Source organism: Chionomys nivalis, chromosome 6 (assembly GCF_950005125.1).
Source record: "Chionomys nivalis chromosome 6, mChiNiv1.1, whole genome shotgun sequence".
NCBI classification, from domain to species: domain Eukaryota; kingdom Metazoa; phylum Chordata; class Mammalia; order Rodentia; family Cricetidae; genus Chionomys; species Chionomys nivalis.
The window spans coordinates 65,743,812-65,766,278 of record NC_080091.1 but is presented as its reverse complement, the minus strand read 5'-3'; the positions used below and the strand labels follow the sequence as shown (position 1 = coordinate 65,766,278).

Below are 22,467 nucleotides of genomic sequence, written 5' to 3'. Positions count from 1 at the left end.
AGATAAGCCCCATCCACTTCCAATCTCACCCTTCTGGCTGAGGTAAGCTGATCTTACCTCCCCTCCCTTCTTTCCTCTCTCCCTCCCTCCCTTCTCCCCCCCCCCACGAAGAAGAGGCAGCTTCTGTCTCTCCCCTTCATTCTTCTTTCTTCTCTTTTCTGTCTGTCTCTCTCCACTCCATAACCCCTTTACCGTTATACCTTATACCTTTCCCAATACCCACTAAATAAACTCTGAACACAAGTTTTCTCTCTGCATGGTGAGTCTGTCTGTCTGTCTGTCTTCCACCCACCGTGGACCCTCATGGGATGAGCCTGGGGCCCCCCACTCCATGAACCATAACAACCAGGCCCATTCACTAGGGTAGATCTAAGAGCCTGAACCCACGAGAGTGAGACTTTCAACTGGATGTGGGGGTGATGTGGCCTGGACTTTCTGATACTCAGGACCAGGTAATGGCAGAATTTCCCTGTGAGAGATGCCGGGGTCAGGAAGGAACCCAGCAAAGTTTGTTTACAGGTAATGATGCAAACCCACCCCTGTTTCTTACATGTGCTCAGCTGAGCTACCTTCTTCAGTGTGCTGGTTAAACAAAGTTTCAAAGAGTACTCCCTTTGAGTCCCATGAGTGCAGCCTCCGTCCTGATGGTCCTGGGCAACCTCTATCGCTGTCCACAAAGCTCAGGAGAAGCAGGAGGGGTTCTGGGAAGAGTTAAGTAAAGGCTTCCTTCGCTGTAGGAACGAAAGCCGCTTTGTGTAATGTTTTGAGGAAATGAGCACCCGAAGGCTGCTATAACACTCCCAGGTCCACACTTACTATTGTGATTGTTCCCGGCATTAGCTTTCAGGTAAGTGAAGGGGAAAATGAATTCGTGATGACTGCAGAGCACTCAGTACCAGCGCTCTGGCTGGTGGAGAGCCTTGCTATTAATTAAATGGAGGACTCTCCCTGTCTTCTACTCTCCTGGTTTGGGAATATCCTCAGTAAGCAATCATATGCCCATTTCTTCCATAGGGATGCTTTATCTGCTTGGATGTATCATAACTGCTTTTTTTTTGAGTGTATGTCTAGTGTCTGTACTGAGCCTGCCAGCCATTAAATAATGTAGCTACTTCCCTTGCAACGTTTCTCTCTCTCCCTATTGAGACTTCTCGTTTAATCAGATGAAAGTAAGACAGAGAAACAGACAAGAGAACTATTAAGAAGGGGGATGGCAGAATGCAGGCAGATACAGACACTGGCCCAGCAGCAGGAGAGAGTGTGCACTAGCTCAAGCAGTGTACTGAGAAAGGACAGGCGGTGTTAATAGGTTAAAACTGCAAAGTCTTCTATAGTACACTGCATGCGTTTCTCCCTCAATTTATTTGTCATCAGAGAGTATTTGAATGGAATAATATGCCTCTTTGAAGGACTATTCTTTCCATAGTTCTTTCCCAACGTAATGGATTATTCTTTCTTTATTTATTTTTTTCAAAGTAATGGATTAATTTTCAAAATGTAGCAAGTCTTCTGTCTGCCTAAAGGAACAAAGGAATTACATTAGTTCAAAGCAGCCCTGGGCATGGATCTGACCTTTAACAGACAGAAGGCCTGACAGGGGCACCAGATGTTGGCAAAGAGGAAAACCCCAGAAGAAACAGACTCACACAGCCCTGGTTGTGTTGGGAGCTGCAAAGAATAGAGGCAAAGGGGAAGGTAGGAAGTCAGCACCCCCAGATGCAAGCCAGGGGAGTGCCAGCTGCTTCAGAATTTAGCCTTTCAGTGACCTTAGAGCGAGAAAGACTAAAATGCAGCGGCCTCTACTAAGAAGCCCAGAGGCCTGTCACCTCCCTGGTGCTATTCACATCCGCGGTGCGTTTTCATATATGCTGGCATTTTCTTCTCTGGGAATTTTCAAGTTATATCTTTCTATTGAAAGATTTTTCTCTATTGTTTAATAAAGTTCAGATATTCTTTTTCTTATGACAGTGTAAAGCCCAGGAAATAATGAAAGGCTTAGATTTAAAAATTAAAGATGGCTGGAATTCTTGGGGAATGATTCCAAAAGTTTACTCGGTGGCGGACAGTTTCTTTTGTAAAATTTCTGAGGGAGAAGTGTTCTGGCAAAAGGCCAGCCCAGTGATGGTTATTCACACTGTGAAAGACAGCTTTCTCTGAATTGCATCTAACTTGATTCTAATCAAGGTCAGAGTTTCTTTCCCCTGGGATGCTTGCTGCTGGCCTGAAGTGGCCCTTTTGTTTTCTGAGAAACAAGGCCAACCCTCTCAGGCAGGCCTCCCTTCTCAGGACTCTGTGGGTCACAGCCAACGGTTCCAGAAAGGGAAGCCAGGGCCTGTTCACCCCCAGCTGGCCAGTTAGGGGTTCCCCTGAAGACGGCTGGACGTGCTTTTATGACAGAGTGATATTGGGGTCAGGATGGTTTGGCTGAGTTCACAGGTTCACAGCCAGTACAGGACTAAAAAGATGGGCGTGGTCCTTGGAGAATTCTGAAAGAGTGAGACCAGCTTCTGTAGTTGTAGGCGCAGTGGCTCATACCTTTAATCCCGGCACTTGGGAGCCAGAGGCAGGTGAATCTGCGTGAGTTTGAGGCCAGCCTGTTCTACAGTGTGAGACTCTGTCTCACAATCAACACCTCAGCCGCCACCAACAACCAAATGAAAACAAAACAGAGAAAAGAAGACTAAACTTGGTGGAGACGGTAGGTCAAGGCCACGGTGAATAAGCCAGCAGCTGCTGAGTATCCTCCTGAGCACAAAGTCCTGTGAGAGCAATCCCTGTGGAAGCTAAGCTCAGGCTGTGCAGAACTGACATCACAGCTCAGAGGAACACCGCTGCCGGCCCGCTCCCTTCTCAGTTCCTCCTCTAGGCTGAAAGAACTGATCTGAACATCAAGACAGTTCTAATGGCTTCCACACATGGTTCTCAACGGGGAAAGGGGAACTCTGTCTTCCAGAAGACATTCTTGGTGTCACAACCCACGAAAATGGTGGAGAGGCTGGCATTGGTCCCTGGTGAGAACAAGAGACGCTGGCAATTTTTCTGCGGGGCACTCGACAAGGCGTATCCAGCTTGGGAGGTGAACAGAGCTGGGCTGAGGAACTGATCTCCATGCTCTGCTTATGGCTGCTAACCTGTGCTCGAGTTTTTAAACATCTCTGAGAATTTGTAAATCCCTTGTGATACATGTGCAGGTATGGGAAGTGTGACGTTTTTTCCAAGTCTACAAAATCAATGTGTCAAATAATCGTCTTTGCACCTCTGGAATGCAGGGAAGTGAAGGAGGTTTTCATAGCTCTGGGAAGACCCTAGAGCAGAAGGGAAAGAGACATTGCGGGGATGAGGGAAGCAAGCTTGCTGAGGTCTCCATCATTTGGCTTCCTCACTTCCCAAGGAGAAGGACAGTGTATGTTTACTGCTTTGGGGCTCTGCCAATTGGCCAGTGAGAGCTTGTAGCAGGAACTACGCCCATGGCTCACTCATTGTAGGGTTTTGCCAATTATTTCTTTCTCTGCCTTTCTTCCACCCAGTTAAATAATTCCCCAGAAATCTCATTTTTGTCATGAAAGGTTTTCACTCTAATGTAAATGAGATGATTGTTAATTTTATTTTAAGTCTTTCTTAATATCTAAACCCTTTCATTTCTGCTGTTCTAAAGCCATCTTCCTGGCCCCAAGTCTCTACACTGCTCGGTCCATGCTGAAGACCCTTTTGGGATGGACATTCTGCCGTAGTTAGTTTTTTAAGTATTTTTTTTTTGATATTATAATTACACCATTTCTCCCCTGTCCTTCCAAACTTTCCCATATACCCCTTCTTGCTTTTGTTCATAATCATGTTTAGTTTAATTGCCAACTTGACAGAATCTAGAACGACATGGAAAGGGAGTCTCAGTGAAGAACAGTCTAGATTAGGCTGGTCTATGGGCAAGTCTGTAGGGAGTTGACTTGATTACGTTCATTGAGACGGGAAGATGTACCCACCGCAGGCGGCATCATTCCCTAGGTTTGGATCCTGAACTATCTAGAAGAAGAAGAAAATGCAAGAATTCATGTTTGCTGTGCTTTTGACTGTCCTCGTGACTAGTTCCTTCCAGTTCCGACTGTCTGAACTCTTCAATGATGGACTGTATGTAACCTGGAATGCATGTTCAAGATGCACCCTCTCTCCAGGAGCTGCTTCTCCCACTTTCCCCCCCGACAGAGTAGCAGAAGGAAAGCTGTAGTGTAGCCTCGTGCATCTCATCTCCGGGGGGGGGGGCGCTGAAAGCAATGGGAGAGCCAGCCTCTAATACATAAAGTTTAATTTGTAAATTAGGTTAAGCACGGGAATAACAATCAGATAAAACAGTTATAACAATACACTGTAATCAGAGAACACAAATTTGTTCTCTTCCTCCATAGGGCCTGGACAGGTGCTATTTTCTACCCATGATTGACTGCAGGTGAGCAGAACAGCGGGTAAGTGGGGGTCACTGTGTATTCTTGCGGCTCTGGGGTTTCCCCCCCCATCTCCATTGTGCAACTCCTTGTATCCCCCTCCCCGGAAGACAGCAGAGTTCCTCAGCATGGATACTACGTCACTCCATCATTCTGTTTTCAGGCTGTGAAATTTTGATGGGTAGTTAGTTACAAATGCTTTTCTGGTTATTAGCAAGCAACAGCTCACAGAAGCAGTTTGTAATTAAATAAGTAACAGTGGCAAAGATGATTTCATTGTACTCGGAGATGGAAGAGTAAACGCCTCCAAATTACACCCTGGCAGAGTAAACAGAAAAGTCACTGACACAGAATCTGGCGCTAACTAATTGCAAATGGGAAGCAATGCTCTAATTGTCTCCTACAATTATTCTACCCAAATATAAGAAGGAACAGTTCACCCTGGCTCGGAGATGAGGCAGTCACCACAGGCACCTTCCCGCCCTGTCTCTTCAGAGGTGTCCTCCAACCAATGAGATGACAAGTGTAGGGAACTAGAGATGTCCTGGCAGGTTTGAGTTGCTCATCAAAGCCATCCATGAAGATTTTCTATTGACAAACAGTGAGATTTCTGGGCAATGATTTAAACTGAGCTTTGCTGTCACCTCCAAGGCCCTTTCTGGTTCTTAGTGTTGGTGGCTTTAGGACACAGAGACACAGATAATCATCTGAGTAGGCACTAAAACAATGACACCCAGGTACCACTTCTGGCCCAACAAGCCAGAATCTCTGGAAGGGGGAAAAAACAGCTCAGGAATTTCGATGTTCTGCTCTGATGAAGCCCAGTACCCGTGATACCTGACTACACACCAAGATTCTCCGGACAGGTGCGCTGAGAGTGTTTTAAAGATGTCCCACTCTTGGAACAAACCTCACACCACTTCCAACGTGCATACACATGCATCTACTTTCATATTTCAGTGAAATGATCTGATGCAATCTGTCTGTCTGTCTGTTGGCTGTCTGTCTCTTTCCATTCCTCCTTCCTTCCATTTAATTGAAAAGCATTTCTTAGCCACAGGTTACGTTCTGTACTTTAGCCACTAGATGGCGCTCTCACATTTGAAAAAGAACGTGCAAGTTTAGGTTTTGAACTCAGTAAAAACTTAACATGCATTTGATTAAGTGTTAATTTTATGTCCAGACAAAGATCCATCTATGTTACAAAAAAAAGCACATGGCGTTTGGCAAGGAGGGAATTTAAGGAACAGTAGTGAGCTCCTGTTCAGGCTGGTTTTCCTCTGACTCTACCCACACGCGTATATATAAACACACACACACACATAGACACAGACACACATAAACACACACACATAGACACACACTCATACATGCAAACACACACACAGACACACAGACTCACACACACAGACACATACATACACAGACACACACACATACACAGACACACACAGAGACAGACACACAGAGACACACATTCTCATACACAGACACATACGCACATACGCAGACACAGACATGACACACACACACTCACGAGGCAGGCCTTTCTTCCCTTTTCCAGGTGTGGAAATTGAGTCCCAGGAAGGTTGTGTAAAGCTGTGGGCATTTCTGGAAAGCTTTCTTCGTTCAGAAAATGACGAAACTGAGTATTATGAGTGAGCACTACAGATAAGTCTTAGCAAATCCCTACATAGACAACATCAAGAGAAGATAAAAGCCTCTTGAAATCAGTGTGGCAATCTCCATGGCAAACGCCTGGATAGGGAAGGGGGAGACAAACGAAGGTTTTCTCAAATTTTTAAAACTTCATTTAATCCCTTAGCCAAGTGTTTCTTAACAGGACTCTGTTTTAAAACCACACTGACTAGTGATACAAGTGAGTGCTTAAATTCTGTTGGTCAGGTATGTCTGTGTTAGTGAATGTACTGGGAGTTCCTGACATGTGACACACACTCGGTAGCGATTCCGTGTGTATGTGTGTGTGTGTGTGTGTGTGTGTGCATAGTGTCCCTTCTTCCAACTATGTAAAGAGCAACATAAAACACAGACTGTTTTTGCTCAATATATTTTTCACCTTAGTAGCCATTCTGATAGTTGTTGACATTTTTAAGAAAACCAGATATCCTCCCCACACTGGTCAGTTTCTCATGGAACATTTGATGTCATTGGCAACAGGTCAAAGCTGTTTCCCTGTGCCCCACTTTTGTTCTTGTGACAGATATGCAGTTTTGTATGGTTATGCCCCTTCCCTCGGTGGTGGACTTTCCTTCTTGTTGTTTCCATGTCGAGGGAACTCTAATACGTCTTTATTATTTTGAAATTTTATTTATTTGTATTTTATGTGTATGGTGCTTTACCTGCATGTATGTTTGTGACACGTGTATGCAGTGCCTGAAGAGGCCAGAGAGACCATTTTATCTCATGGAACTGGAGTTACAGATGGTTGTGAGTCCTCATGTAGGTGCTGGGAACTGAACCCTGGTCCTCTAGGAGTAGCCAATGCTCTCAACTGCTGAACCACTTCTAGCCCTTTTTGACACTTTCCAATTAATCCTCTTCAAAGTAGTGGGATCAGTCTCTAGGGGCTTAACTATGAGTTTTTCACTGGGATAGCTGAGCAGTTCCAGTCTTTGACGAGAGTGAAGCCCGTGGATTCCTTCTCTGACTGATGATGGTTTAGTCCATAGGACAGCGGCCATGTCTCCACGACCGGGAGTGGGCTGGGCTTCAGCTGTCTGTCTTAGAAGAGCATCACAGCAGAACCCAAGGTGTGCAAAGTAAACTCCAGTGTACTTTCAGGGAAAGGCCTCTTAGATGACAATGAACTGATGAAGTCTCACCATCGTTTCTCAGTTCAGCCTGTGGCAAAGCAGATTTTGCTGAGCTCCATGTGAACCTTCTGACTTTCATTTACCAGGTCCAGGCCCAGGCAGGGCAGCACTGATTTTGACTGCCTCAGAAACCACGATGGACTTTTAGGGCAGAAAGGGGAATTAATATGGTAACTTGTTGTAATCATATAACTCAGTGCAATCGGAAGAGTCTCCCCTGGAGAGATGACTTACTAGCTGCAGATGGTAATATAAGCATATGTACAGTGAACACAATACTGCGTCTTCTTAGGTTGAGGTAGGGTAAAAATTCACCAAAACATTGTAAGTAGAAAGTCCCAGCAGTACGAGTCAGGGACTGAAGGAGAAACTGGAGGGTTTGAAGCATGTGCTTTCCTTTAGGAACCTCCTCAGGGGTAGGAGGAGACTGGAGAGAAATCACCAAAGGCAACCCCATTAAAACCTGCAGGAAGGAAAGGTCTCCACGAGAGACAGAAGACAAGTCATGACGGATAGGAAATCTGTGAAGGCCAGAAGAGACAGAAATGAAACTAAGGAGATGTGTCCTAAGTATATCTGTTCCGAAAAGGAATATTGGCAAAGTGAGAAAGGCCTTAAACTCTTGTTTGATTGGAAAAGTTGACCTGGACCAATGAAATCGAAGAACAGAAAGCAAGATCTCGGAATCACTCTTCCAGAGGATGCTAGAAGCCAGAAAAGTTTTGCAAACATTTTTTTTTAAACTGTTGCATTCCACAACACAGTTCCCAAAGGACTTACGTCCCAAATTCCATGTCTTCTCAGGCTTGCTTCTCTCTAGATTCTACCCATGGAATGCTCATTTTTCCAGTAAGGGAATATTGTTGAACTGCATATAAAATTTGACAGATAACTATTTACACAGCCTTCTACGTAAAGACAGCAAATTCTCCATTTCTTACTGGAGGATTAGATTTAAATAAAAATATTTATTAAAAAAATATGTTTGCAGGTCACACTCCTCCAGATTCTAATGCTTTGGGCTGCGATATAAAGTATTGGAGTCATTCTGGTGGATGCATTTCACAGGGGATGAACATGGGGGGTGGATTTCATGGATGGATGGAATCACAGGGGAAAGCAACATGAAATATTTAATGAATTCAAGTGATAGATACATGTTAGGCAGAATGTGAGTACTTCTTATTTTCTGAAGATTTGGTTCAAAGGATTTATGAGATTAAAACTCTAAGACAGGGCAGAATTGATATGTGGTCTGAGAACAGACAGGACAATGGTGATACTGGGTCCAGATTCCTCATGCCACACAAGTGGGATTCTCTAGCTTAGGGATACCATGACTTGTTCAAGAAGTCGCTGGCATGCCAAGTACCTCTGTTTCTTACTAGGGGCATTCCCGCAAGATGAGAACTGAAGAGATTTCTTAGAAACTAATTATTTTGGTTATAAAGAGAAGAAGAATACACCTTGCAAATTTAGTGAATGGAATTAGTCTCATGAGCACTAGAAACAGAAAGAAATCAAGGGTTAGGTTAAACTCTGATGAGATTCACTCACATCTTCCTAAAAAAGGGAACGCTTCACAGAGAAGCGGTCCTCAGCCCTCAACAGTCACCAGTTTAGGGAGGCAGTGTTCCCTATTTTGTTATATGAATATGCCACATACATGACTTCACATCTGTCTATTTGAAAATTAAGAAAATAGTTTCCTGAATCGCCATGGTACTTTGTTGGGTATAGAAGTTGAGTCCACAGGTGTGAATTGGGGTGTTCCTGTCTGCAGGGACTGTACAGAGCAAGCCCTGTGTCCACTCTCCCTTTGTCCATTCATGCAGGTTGGACTCACCCATCTGACTGGTGAAGTGGGAGAAAAAGGATGGACTATGCCCTCAGCCATCCTCTCTCTGGGTCTGTCTGCTTAGGCAATGATAATTCAGCTCGCATCCCATACAGGGCTTATTCCAGGTTTCTAGTTGTGGGGAGCAGGAAGGGCTGAGGGGTTAGGATGGTTGTGAAGGACATTCTCCCTCTGTGACTTAGTACTTTAGATTGGGGTGGGTTCTAAGCCATTTTCCACAAGAGTTTTTATCATGGAAAAAGTGGCATTTTCATCTCCACCTCCCCGATTCCTGCATCTGTCAGAACTGATTTTGAATTTTTAGCTGGACAAGGAAGCGCCTGCTCTGAGCCCTTGGTTTCTGGGTTCCACCAAGACCAGGGGGACTGTCAATCTGAACTCATTTGCCAGATTTGATAAATAATGTTGAGAAAGCTCTGAATTCCATCTGCCGGGGTTCACTTTCCAGCTCCATCATGTACTCTCTGGGAACACTTGAGACATTACAGAAAGATACCTCTGAAAATTTCATTTATAAATTGGGGACAGGCTGGCAAAATGGCTCAGTACATAAAGGCAGAGTTCCAAGGCTGATGGCCTGAGTTTGCTCCCCAGGACCAACATGGTGGGAGGGGAGAACCGACTCCTGCAAGTTATCAGAGGACCTCTATGTGTCCACTGTGGTATATGCACACACAGATAAAGAAAAGTAATGCATTTAAAAAAAGAACCTGAATTTGAATGATCCTATTAGAAAATCTGAAACAGGAAAACAGGGCAAGTTCTACAACAGGAAAATGACCATGTTTTAGAGGCTCCTTAGGTAGAGTGCCCGTCCACATAACTAAACGTCCTCTGAAAGTCGAGGAACTTCAAATTCGGCTCACTACAGTGGATGCATGCATCTCAGACAGTTCAGGCTTTATTCTCAGGGATAAAGCACAGAAATACACAAGCCCTTCTGAGAATTCACAAGCCCTCACGGGACCGCGATAAGCACACACAGAGCTCTGGCGTTAGTCTGTGTAGCTTCTCGATCAGCGGCGAGAAGCCAGGAGCTGTATCTGGGAACACGAAGACTTGAAGACTGACACTTGCGCATTCTGTGTATGTTCTCTTGAGTCATTCATTAAGCGAAATAAATATGCAAGTGCATCAGATGTGTGCAAGGGCATCAGAGTCCCTGGAAGTGGAGTTACACGTGGCTATTAGCTGCCTGCTATGTGCCAGGAACCAAGCCTGGATCCTCTGTAGGAACAGTGAGTGCTTTTAACTGATTGGCCTTCTCCCCAGTCCCTCTTCTCTTGTTTCATATTGACAATATGAAACATGGAGCGCTATATAACTGACTTAAAGACTAAGAGCACACAGGGAAAAATCTCTTTGCGAGCATTTTGGAAATGAAAGGAAGCTAAATTTTCAGAGCTACGCTTTGATGACTTTCCATTTCTTTCCTTCACAAATATCAATTAACATTATTTTTCAGAGAAGAATTTGCATCCTTTGGCTTAGAAACTTGCTCAGCATGGGGTTTTGTATGTACTTTCTTGTAATTTTCAACGCTATCTTTACTACATGTTTCAAATTCTATATATTTGAGTTAGATAGATGATGCATGGCTGTTGGTATATGTGTTATTAATGTTATTTCTATTGTTTTGGCCAAGTAACCCCTTTACCTCCAATTTTGCTCATATGCTTTCCTCTATTTTGTTACATTCTTTAATGATGTTTTATTATTATTAAACATTGTCTAGAATCCTTTCTAAAGGTATCTTAAAAATTACTTTTATAGCGTGCATGTGTGTGTGTGTGTGTGTGTGTGTGTGTGGTGTATATATGCCATGGATGTAGAGGTCAAAGACTATTTGTGGAATGTGTGTGTGTGTGTGGTGTATATATGCCATGGATGTAGAGGTCAAAGACTATTTGTGGAATGTGTGTGTGTGCGCGCGTGTGTGTGTGTGGTGTATGTATGCCATGGATGTAGAGGTCAAAGACTATCGGTGGAAGTTGTTTCCTTCTTCTACCATGAGCCCTGGGACTGAACTCAGGTCAGCAGTCTTGGTAACGAGTGGCATTACCCACTGAGCCATCTTGCTGGCCCCTCTAGGTATCTTTGCTTACTGCTTCTGACAACAGTGTTTTCCTCCACAGAATTAACTTTCAATGCTAGGTTTGGATTTTCATTTTGTTTATTTTGTTTCTTCTTTTCCATTCTTTTCTGCATAACATATGGTGTTTAGTCTCTGATATGCATGAGAAGCCATTCTATCTATGTGAGTTACTAGTATACACATCTCTGCTCAAAAATAGAAATCAAGGTACATTGACTCATAAACCTTCATATGTTGAAATTAATGCATCTTAATCCAGGGAAAACAAAAGCTGAGTGGAGACAAATTGAGAGGCAACATTATAGCATGTGATTGCGTAAACCCCAGCCATAGGGTTTTCTACCTCTGTTCACGTCTTGAAGCAAATCTTATTAGTTGTGTGTACTGACAAGAGTCAGGAATCTTCTTTTCCCCACAGTTACAACAGTGACTTGCTCATGAATTATTGGAATAAATGAATTTATCATAATATAAAGCATTCATAATACAGTCCACATAAGTGTCCCATTCCCTTTTTTTATGTTTATAAAAATCCTCAAACATAAGAAGCAGGCCTTCCTTTTAAATGAGGGAATCTGAGAAATTAAGGGTGCTTAGTTTGCATACAGGGTTGAGGTAGAGATAATAAATGTATTAAGTAAAATGAGATATAAATGAAAAGCTATTTAAATGTACAATTATCCAGACAAAACTTATTTTAATTTAATCTGACAGTAGTTTTAAGATTTCATAGCTCCATATTTTAGTGTACGCTATTTAATAATGACATTCCCAATTGCCTTTAAAAATGCATAGCATTTCAAGAAGCAGAAATGACCTGTTGATCTAAAATTTATGTGCAATCTTTTTTTGGTACTTTGTGAATATAATACCAGGACTTATAATCTAGTTAACTATAAAAGGAAATTCTTAAAGTACAAAAACCTTCCTATTGTAAGAATTTATTTCTTTGCCCCAAGAAAACTCTTAATACATTCTTCTGCATGGCAGGGAAACTCAGAGAAACTTAATATATATTTTACATTTTATCTATTGGAGCAAAGAAGCAGATAAAACTTAATTCTTTTCATTCTTTTGTGATATCAAAAATGGAACTGAATGAGATATTTGGTGCCAGCAGAAACATGGGCCTGCTGGTGTCTCCGTACTTCTGGATCATGAAGAAAAAGTGAGGAAAAGGAGCCCCACTGTTTCTTTAATTTCTTGAGAAACTTTAGCAGACCTAATTAGAATAAGGGCAGGCTGGTATGCTGTGTTAGATAACATTCATAGGAACAGCCTTTTGTGTTTTTGAACTTTATTAAATAAACAAGTTAACAGCTACTGGTCATATATTCAGAGATTAGAAAACAAATTGATTAAAAAAGTCACACTTAACTTATTGATTGCACTATCAAGTGTGTGTGAGTGTGTGTGTCTGTGCGCACGTGTTGCACGCAGCCACTGGCCTTCAGTAAATTTGGGCTTCTGGGTTATTCTACTGTGCTGTGTAATGGGCATAAGGACAAAGCTATGTGTTACCAAGACCTTGAGTATGGCTTATACTGTATAGTGTCTGCTATTAAAGACAGATGGACTAAAATGGGATGTCTCCTGAATTTACAGGGTCATACCAGAAAATGTACTTTTAACTTAGTAAAAACTAAAGTTAGCTTGAGGATTTTAGAGTCAAGCTTTAGCCTCATTATGGAGGAGACAGGTATGATGACTAATAGACACCCTTTTAAAGCTTGTCTCAGCTGCTACGTTTTGACGAAAGCTGAGTCCAGTACATCACTGAGACTACCGTACTCAATTAAGATACAATTGCTTCCCTGCTGTTGGTTAATCAGGGTCACCTCTGTCTTTATAATTGATTCAAGTTGGGAGCCAATTAATGACTATTTTACCAGAATATAATTCAGACTTTTCCAAATGCTTACTCAGCTGCCTCTTTTAAGGCTGACAAAAATCTATGAGCCTGGTTTAACTTTGGGGTCAGAAACTAAAATTATTCAAAAGTTCAAAGTGCTTTGAACTGTTTGGAACCTATCTGCAGAGTGGCTGTGCAGGTGCCCAGGTTAGTTCACTGCATATAGAAAGATGTGGGGAGTCACTTGCATTCCTACGGTTACATCGGTGCAACCAATATGCTAGCTAAAGAAGCAAGAAGAAGATTAGAAAAATGAAAGGGACTTTTTAGCATGTTGGCATTTCTACGGGCAGCTGTAATAAAAGGCTACTAAGTAACAATACCTCCTAAGCCCCACCCTGTAAAAGGAGACTGCTCTTTTGTTCCCAGAGACCCAGGCCTGAATAATCACACAGAAACTATATTAATTTACAACACTGCTTGGCCAATAGCTTAGGCATATTCCTGGATAACTCTTATATCTTCAGTCAGTCCATTTCTGTTAATTTGTGTATCGCCATGAGGCTGTGTTTACCAGGTAAGGCTCTCTGGCATCTGTCTCCTTGGGCAGCTACCTGGTGTCTCTCTGACTCTGCCTATTCCCTCCCCCCGTCCCCTGCACTCCCCTGTTCTCTCTCTCTCCCTCTCTCTCCAGGTTTTCCCAGTTGCAACTCACATATGCTTTGGTGTGATTTTAAGCATCTGTGATGATGGAACGGGAGCTAGAGCTAATTCCCAAGGTATTAGCTTGGTTACCTTGACCCATCCTTAGGTCTTCAATCAGATTTAAATTCTCACTGATTATCTCTGTGAAATGTCTCACATCATGCCTGCTTCTCTATTTCAGCTCTTTTCCCTTGCCTCAGGACATTAGTCATGTTCTCAGTTAGGGCCCTCATCTTCAACTTTTCCACTATGCACATTCATGTTGCAATTTCCTTATGAGGGATGTTGGTTTGAAGGAGAAATGTCCTCATAGGTTCAGGCATTTGAGTTCTTAGTCCCCGGTAGGTGGCACTGTCAGGAGATGTGGCCTTGCCGGAGGAAATATGTCACTGGCAGTGGGCTTGGAAAGTTCATAGCTTCATCCTACTTCCGGTTCACTCTCTCTGCTTCAGATTGCTGCTGAGGATGTGATCTCTTTGTTTCCCACTTCTGCTGCCTTGATGCCTGCTGATTGCTACAATGCCTTCCTGCCTTGATAGATTCTTATCACTCTGGAACCTAAGCCCAATAAAGTCTTCCTTCCATAAGTTGCATTGATCATGGGGGCTTATCAGAGCAGCAAAAAGCCGCTAGTACATATGGAGTGTCCTAAAACTAGACGTTTCTTGTCTCATGTCCCACAGTGCTCTGTATTCTGCCTCCATTGAGGAATTTCTGGTCTTTGGAGAATCAATATCTCCTTTCTTCTGCTCCAGATCTGGACTTGCTCTTAATCTTTTGAGTATCAATGTAAACTCTGGTTCCTCTGGGGAATCCTCAGAACTATGGAGTCAGAAGACATCTTTTTTTTTTTTCTCTCTTTTCAACATAGCATTAGTGTAACACTGTTTTATCCCACTAACTTCCTTGCATCTCTCACTATACTTAGCCAGGGCTTAGGAGGACTTGAGTAGTATGGTACCCACTTTTAGATCAGAGAGCTTAACAGGATCTTATGTACGCTCTAGTGAACACCATTGTGAAATGTGTTTGTCGAGAATCATATATAGACTTCTGGTTGCAAGGAGACACTGGGACAGTGCGTAGGGGGTGGGGTGGGGTGTGTACAAGATATCTTTTCTATGTTTTTTAAATTTGAAGGTCTGGTATTATCTAGTACAGGTTTTTGAAGCTCCTAAGTTTCTCTGCCCAGGGAAATTAGATTGAAATGTTCAAGTTAATTATAAAATGTAATAGTTAACTCAAATAATCTTAATAAAACCATGGGCAGCACAGCTTCAGTTTCTACTAGACAAAGGTATTATGTTTACTAGGCTAATGATTACTTTGTCTGAATCATTCAACTGTATGATAGAGCACACCATAAAGGAAGCTGAGACAGGACATTATAATAAACTTCCTATAAATCTGTAGAGGAAGAAGCAGCAGATTGCTGGAAAATGAACGTGGGCTATAAAACTAAACAGAGTCTCATTAAACTACTAGGAACTTGGAGTAGAAAGATGTGGGCTTTGGAAGTAAAGAGACTTTAACTAGGGCTAGGAAATAGCTCAATGGATAAGGTGCTTCTTAGAAAACATGAAGTCTGGAATTCAGACCCCACATAAATGCCAGGTGGACTTGGAGATCCAGCTGTAATTCTGAGTTCAATTAAAAAATTATGTCTCAAAGACTAAGGTGGAGAGTGATCATGAGAGATTCATGGCATCAACCTTGTTCAGGCTTCCATGTGCACCAACATGCATGCCTTCCTGCACACATGTTGTTCCGTACACACGGGAACGTGCATATACACATACGCACACCACACACACATAAAAACTGAAGAGACTAGGTTGTGGGAGCTGGGGAGATAGTGAAATTGGTAAAGTGTTTGTTGTGCAACACTTTATGAGGACATGAATAATTCCCAGAAGCCCCACAAAGGCTGGGTGTCTTAGGGTTTCTATTGTGATAAATACAATGCCTAAGAAACAACCAGGGGAGGTAAGGGTTTAGTTTATTCTGTTTTACATTTCTAGGTAGCAATTCATCGGAATCTAGCAGGGCAGGAATCTTGAGGCAGGAACAAAAGCAGAGGCCAAGAAGGAGTGCCGCTACTGGCTTGCCCCTCTTATTTTGCTCAGCCTGCTTTTTTGTAGCAGCCAGGATCTCCAGTACCCAGGATCTCTAGTCCAGGGATGGCACCACCCACAGCGAATTGTGCCCTCCCACATAAGTATCAATCAGAAAAATGCACCACAGGTGTGCCCACAGGCCCATCAGTGGGGGTCCCTTTCTCAGCTGTGGTTCCTTCATTCTTAGTGACTCTGACAGCACACTGGGTGGGTGCAGTTATAACCTGGAATCTCACTTCTGGTAGGCAGGAACAGGAGGGTCCCTGAGATTTGCTGGCTAGCCAGTCCAGCAGAATTGGTAAACACCAGGTAGAATGAGAGACAGTAAGTAGAGAAATGATTGAGGAAGAGCCTTGAAAGCAGCATACACATACACACCTGGGAGATTTTAAATCTCGGCTATATCCTGTACTAGTTCTTTACCCAAATCACCTACACCTCAGCATTCTCAATGATGAACCTGAAAAGCAACAGCCTCAGTAGGTTAGCAGGGAATTCCGCACAGCAGCCGGCGTACTTTAGGAACTCAGAAAAGACTGATTTCTTCTATTTCTTCTCAGTTTCCATCTATGTAAAATCAAGATTTGTAAACTGTCTAGGTACTGCATGGCTTTAGAACCTCAGACCTCAGTCTTTTTCAGGCCCACAACTCCTATCAGCCTTTTATCTTTATGGACACACATATAGTGGAGAATTTCTGAAAATATTTAAAAGTCTGTTCCAGTTGGTAATTATGTTTTTTTTTTTTCCCTGTTCTTCTGAGGCCCATTGGTTTGGTATATCCTCCTTTCCTGACATCTTGAGAGGGAATTCAAAGCATTTTTCTGAGAGGCTGGTCCTCATATGGGTTTCAGTGTCAGTATTGAAACAGTGTACGTAGTTATTTTGTGCTACACCAAGTTGGTGAGACAACAAGAAGAAAATGTCCTTCTCTCTGAAAGCGTATCAGGACGAAGGAAGGAAGGCTAGGGGTGCGATATTAGCGGTGTGTGGCCTCTGCTCCTGTTCCCACCGCAGCATTTGTTTTGGGTGGAATAGATGTGGGGACAGGCTTTGCTGAATGTGTCGCACTTGAAACAGGCAAAACAATTTATTCTGTCCTTAAAAGCTGAGAAAAGTGGTAGTGGTGGTCTCAACTATGAGCGGTTTCCCTGTTAGCTCTACTGCTCTCTGGAAACGGGAGAGGATTTTACATAGTAAGATCTGATGAATATGGACTGGAGAGAGAGTGCTCTTAACCCTTCGCTCTTGCAGGAGACCTGCATTTGGAATCCACTACTCACATGGTGGCTCACAACCATCCTTAACTCAAGTTCTAGGGGATCTAAAGGCTTCTTCTGACTTTCACAGGCAACAGGCATGCACGTGGCACACGTATATACATGCAAGCCAAACACTCATACACATAAAATAAATAAATTTAAAAGAATACAGTGAATTTATATCTAGCAAAGTAATATCTATTGCATATGGTTTATAGTTTTCAAATAGAGAGATAAGAATGAATGCTACCCCATTAACACTATTTATTTGTGCTTGTGTATCCTATAGCTTGTATGTGGGGGTTAGAGAATGTGATGGTTTGAAAGAAAATAGCCTCATAGGCCCATAGGGAGTGGCACTTTTAGGAGATGTGGCCTTGTTGGAGTGGGTGTGGTCTTGTTGGAGGAAGTTTGTCACTATGGAGGTGGGCTCATAAGCTCAAGCTACCCCCAGTGTGGCACACAGTTTCCTTCTGCTGCCTTCATATCAAGATGTAGAACTTTCAGCTACCTCTCCAACATCATGCCTGCCTCTCAGAGAGAGTAGGTAAGGCCTCCCTTGGGGAGTCAGCAAAGTCTGGTGTACCAAGTTGAGGACCAAACTCTCTCCCTGCTCCCGCCTCGTATCAAGACTGAGCAAGGTATCCCACCATAGGGAATGGGCTCCAAAAAGCCAGTTCATGCATCTGGGATAATTCCTGGTCTCACTGCCGCACCCTCTCAACAGATCAAGCCATATAACACATTAGTTTAGGCACAACATTCTAGAGTGTTATGAAATGGGGCAAATATCTGTTACTTTTGATTTCCCTAGGCTGGACTGAGACAGAGCTATTGAGAACATGGCCCCTGAGTTGCCAAGAGGTATATACAGTTGTAGGCTTCTCAAATCTAGCTTTCTGAGCATGAAGGAATTGGATCTAACCTATGTTCTGGGATTTGCATTTCTCTCACATCTCCCCTGCTTTAGTGGCTTGTATTATCTCCTTTGTGGACAGTTGTTTTAGGTACTTTGCTTGTAGAAAATACTGTGACAAAGGACAACTTGAAGAAGAAAGGGTTTATTTTGCCTTATGGTTTCAGAGGGATGAGAATCTATCATGGTGGGGAGTGATGGCAGCAAATAGTAGTCATGGCAATAGGAGAAGGAAGCTCGTGGCCTACATCTTAACCACACACTGGAGCAGGGAAAGTCAAGTGGAAGCAGGCTAAGGCTGTGAACTCTTGAAGCTTGTTCACAGTGCTGTACTTCTTCTAGCAAGGTCCACCTCCTAAGAGTTGTATAACATCCCCGAACAGCACTACCAATTGGGGACCAAGGGAGCCCTTGAGGGTATTCCTAGTTCAAACCACAGTGATGGTGTAGTTGGTGATTCATTTTTCCAAGACTTAGATCACTGTTTTTATACATCCATCCTGCCAACCTCTAAACCAGGTTTCTTTCCTTTGTAGTACTGTGACACTCTCCAAGGTTTGCATTTCCCTCCATGTCCTGGACCAACCCTGGACACACAAGAAGGTGGTTTTTTTTTTTTTTTTTTTTTTTTTTTTTTTTTTTTTTTTTTTTTTTTCCTTTTTCGAGACAGGGTTTCTCTGTGGTTTTGGAGCCAGTCCTGGAACTAGCTCTTGTAGACCAGGCTGGCCTCGAACTCACAGAGATCCACCTGCCTCTGCCTCCCAAGTGCTGGGATTAAAGGCGTGCACCACCACCGCCCGGCAAGAAGGTGGTTCTTAAGATGCCAGTAGGATCATTTCTTTACATCCTTCAACTTATTTCTTGACTTTCTTTGTCACTTAGTAAAAGCGAAATATTTCTTTTAATAAATTTTTCTTTCCAGAATGGGAAGTTCTCAATTATGTGTGACACTTTTTAAAATAAATTCCAAAGGCCTGGCAGGAGTCCCTCATCTGTACAGCATTCTCCTTTGTTCCCACTCTTCCAGGCACATGCCAAGGATAAGCCTGGACAACCACGCCTTAGAGAGCCCTGACTTAGAATATTGGCCAGGTTCTTTCCCACCCATGATACCCATACCATTTTCCTTTAATGGCCACCTAACAATAAACATAGCAAATGTCTCCCCTTGCTTGCATTCCCTCTCTTCTTTCTAAATGTTTCTTTCATTGTGCTGATCACCACCTGAATTCTTATTTTATTGATTTACTTTGCTTGCTCCTTCCCACTTCTATCCACAGAAGAATGTAAGCTCCAAGAGAGTGAGGAGATATATTGCTTTTGCTCATTGCAAAGGTCAAATCAAGAGAAGATGGAGCCCCAAATGGCACTACCACATGCTTAACCCTGGCATGTACCCAACACAAAGAGCAGCCAATAGCACATTCAGACCTTGATGCAATTTATTATCCTTGGTAAAATCTTTTAATTGATAAAATAGACATTTTAATATTGGGGGAATAAAAAGATATGGTGATGTAGTAAATCAAACAGCTTGATGAGCAAAGCTACTGCAAGACAGTCATCCTTATTGCTACCTGCAAGTTGGAAAATTGCTCAACTCCAAGTCATTCCACCCATTACCATTTCAAAATATTCATTATTAATTTGTAGTTTGTCTTGTGAGAACCAAAGAGATTTTTTTCTTCACACGTGTGGATAAGCAGATAGTTAAAATTCTTTAAAATAAATACTTAGGAAATCTTCCTCTTCGTACTTAAGAAAACCCCTAACCCACACACACCAGCACATACTGTCACATTCTTAGGATTTAGTAGAAAGCGTTAGTGTTTTTATACCCACAACAAAGCATGGACCTGCAGAAGTCTTCAGGCACTCCTCCAGCAGCTTCATGCGCATCTTCTGCAGCTCAGGGCTGTCCCATTCATCTTCATCAACTCCCCAGTACAGATCTATGACCTGCAGACAAATGGGCGAAGCAGGATTAATTCCCCTGCAGGGAAATTAAATTTACCCGCCGGCTTCGTTCTCGCTCACAGTGTCAAGCTAATGTGACTTTCAACTTTCCCCTTCGTAGCGCGCTTTCCCTTAGAGGGGGACACCAATTTTCAAGGTCTATCTAAAGAGACACGTTTTTATCCCATGGTGGCTTAGGAATGAGCATTGTGATTTCTTATTTTGTTTCTGATCAAGGAATCACATGAGCCCATAGAAAAGGAAACAGTAAGTGGAGGAGGTTCTGGAGTGTAGGATTTAATTACATTGAACTAGCAAAACTGAATGCATCTGGGATAAACTAAGCATATTACTCATGACAAGTCACACTGTAAAATATTATCTACTGCATGTGCTAATATAAGAAAAGACACTGATCTGACATCAAACATTTACACTTCTTTAGAAAAGAGAAAGAAACCAAAAAAACCCTCCCTTCTGCTAATATCACGTTTTATTCCAGAGGATGCAATATTTTGGCTATGCCTGTTTTATCTATGAACAATTTGGCTTTCATCAATACATATTTGAAGAACCTTATTGGAAAATAGAAAGGTGTGCCTTACTGAGAGATGAGGATAATAGGGCCCTCTATCTCCTGACTTCAAACACTCCCTGGGAAGATTTTCTAAGTCTGTAAAAACTTTCAGAAGGCAGTTCTATGAAAAGATCCGTGCAGAGCCACATGGGTTCATTCATTCCCTTTGCTCAGCAATATCTGCATAATGTAACTGTTTCCGCCCAAGCTTTGAAGGTTGCTGCTTTTCCTTCCCTAGTTTCCCACATCAGAAAAGAGAAGCTTCCTGCCTCCCTTGCAGTTTGGCTGGGCTTGGGTGAAAGGAGTCGAAAGAATGGGAGTCCTCTGTGATGCAGGCAGATTCCAGGAACTCTGCATTCTGGTTCCCACACAGGTTGTGTTTCTACTCGATATCTGACATGTTGAATCTGAGTTCTTGGATTGCCTAATAGACCCATAATAGTATCTTTAAAAAAATATTCCCATGAAGAAGTGGCGAGAGACTGCTCTGGAGAGAGAGAGCTGGTTCATTGGTGAAGAATACTTGCCATTGTTGTTCAATCATAAGGACCACAGAGTTAGGATCCCAGCATCAGTGATTGGTGGGCCACAGCTCTAGTTACAAAGCTCACACAGATAGACTGACAGACATTAAATCTTTAAAAAAATAGTCCCACAGCTCATTCCAGGACTTCTAGCATATCTGAAACTCTCCATGCTGACTTGGGAGACTCTGCTACTTAAACTACATTATAACTACATAAACTACACAGTGTGTGGGGCGGATATCTGACAATGAGGTGATAACCTGATTGATCAATTGGAGAATTGATGTGGGATTCCCCTCTGTATTCTGTGAATACCATTGGTTAATAATGAAACTGTCTTGGGCCTACACAGGGAATAGAGGTAGGTGGGGAAAACTAAACTGAATGCTGGGAGAAAGTCAGCAAAGTTAGAGAGAAGCCATGGAGCCACTGCCAGAGACAGACATGTTGAAATCTTGCCGGTAGGTCATGAACCTTGTAGTAAAATATAAAATAGTGGAGATGGGTTAATTCTAGATGTAAGAGGTAGCTAGCAATACGTACGTTTGAGTAATTGGCCATGCAGTGATTTAATTAATACAGTTTCTGTGTGGTTATTTTGGGAGTCTGGGTGGCCAGGAAATGAACAAGCAGAGGGTAGCCGGGAACACACAAGCAGCCTCCTTACAATAGAGAATTGCTAGCTGTGGCTATTTAAAATTAAGACAAGTAAGCAGAGATGTAAGGTTCAGTTTCTCAAGGGCTCTCTGGCTCCTTGCAGTTGCTGACTCTTAGTCCGGGTAGTGGAGAAATAGCATACGCCCCATTACTGAATTCCAGAGAACAGAGTTGTATGTCACTGAGTTTCAGGAGGGCACAGAAGGCATCTTTCAAGAAAATAGGACAGACAAGACTGTAAAGTAAGTACTCAGTAAATAATTTGACCACATTCCATTTGTGGGATTTAGAAAATGCCTCTTCTTTAGATATTTTAATTTCATTGCCATGAAACTATTACAATATAAAAACTGTTACAGATAATATATAAAATATAAATGTTAAAACAGGACATTTTAATATATTTTTAGAATTTAGATAGTGTATCATTTTGTGTTTGAGCATTCTGCTTGGATGTATGCTTGTGTATGACCTACTTGTCTGGTGCCCACTGAGATCAGAAGAAGATGTTGGATTCCCTAGGATTGGAGTTAACAGTTGCTGTGAGCTGCCAATTTGGGTGATGGAATTGAACTTTAGTCCTGTGCAAAAACCACAAGTGTGCTTAGCTGTTGAGCCAACTCTCCAGCCTCTAAAACAGGGCATTTCCAGCCACCTGTCATTAGAGCATCAAAA

The 22,467-nt window shown here is 42.6% G+C and overlaps 1 protein-coding gene across 2 annotated transcripts in view; it reads right to left on the bottom strand.

The window, feature by feature from the left end:
* Nwd2 (NACHT and WD repeat domain containing 2) overlaps positions 1-22,467 on the bottom strand; it is a 144,820-nt gene that overhangs the window by 38,784 nt on the left and 83,569 nt on the right. For both annotated transcript variants that reach the window (XM_057773185.1, XM_057773186.1), the window contains exon 3: positions 19,918-20,034. In XM_057773185.1, coding sequence (XP_057629168.1) covers positions 19,918-20,034 — 117 coding nt within the window. The remainder of the gene's footprint in view (positions 1-19,917; positions 20,035-22,467) is intronic.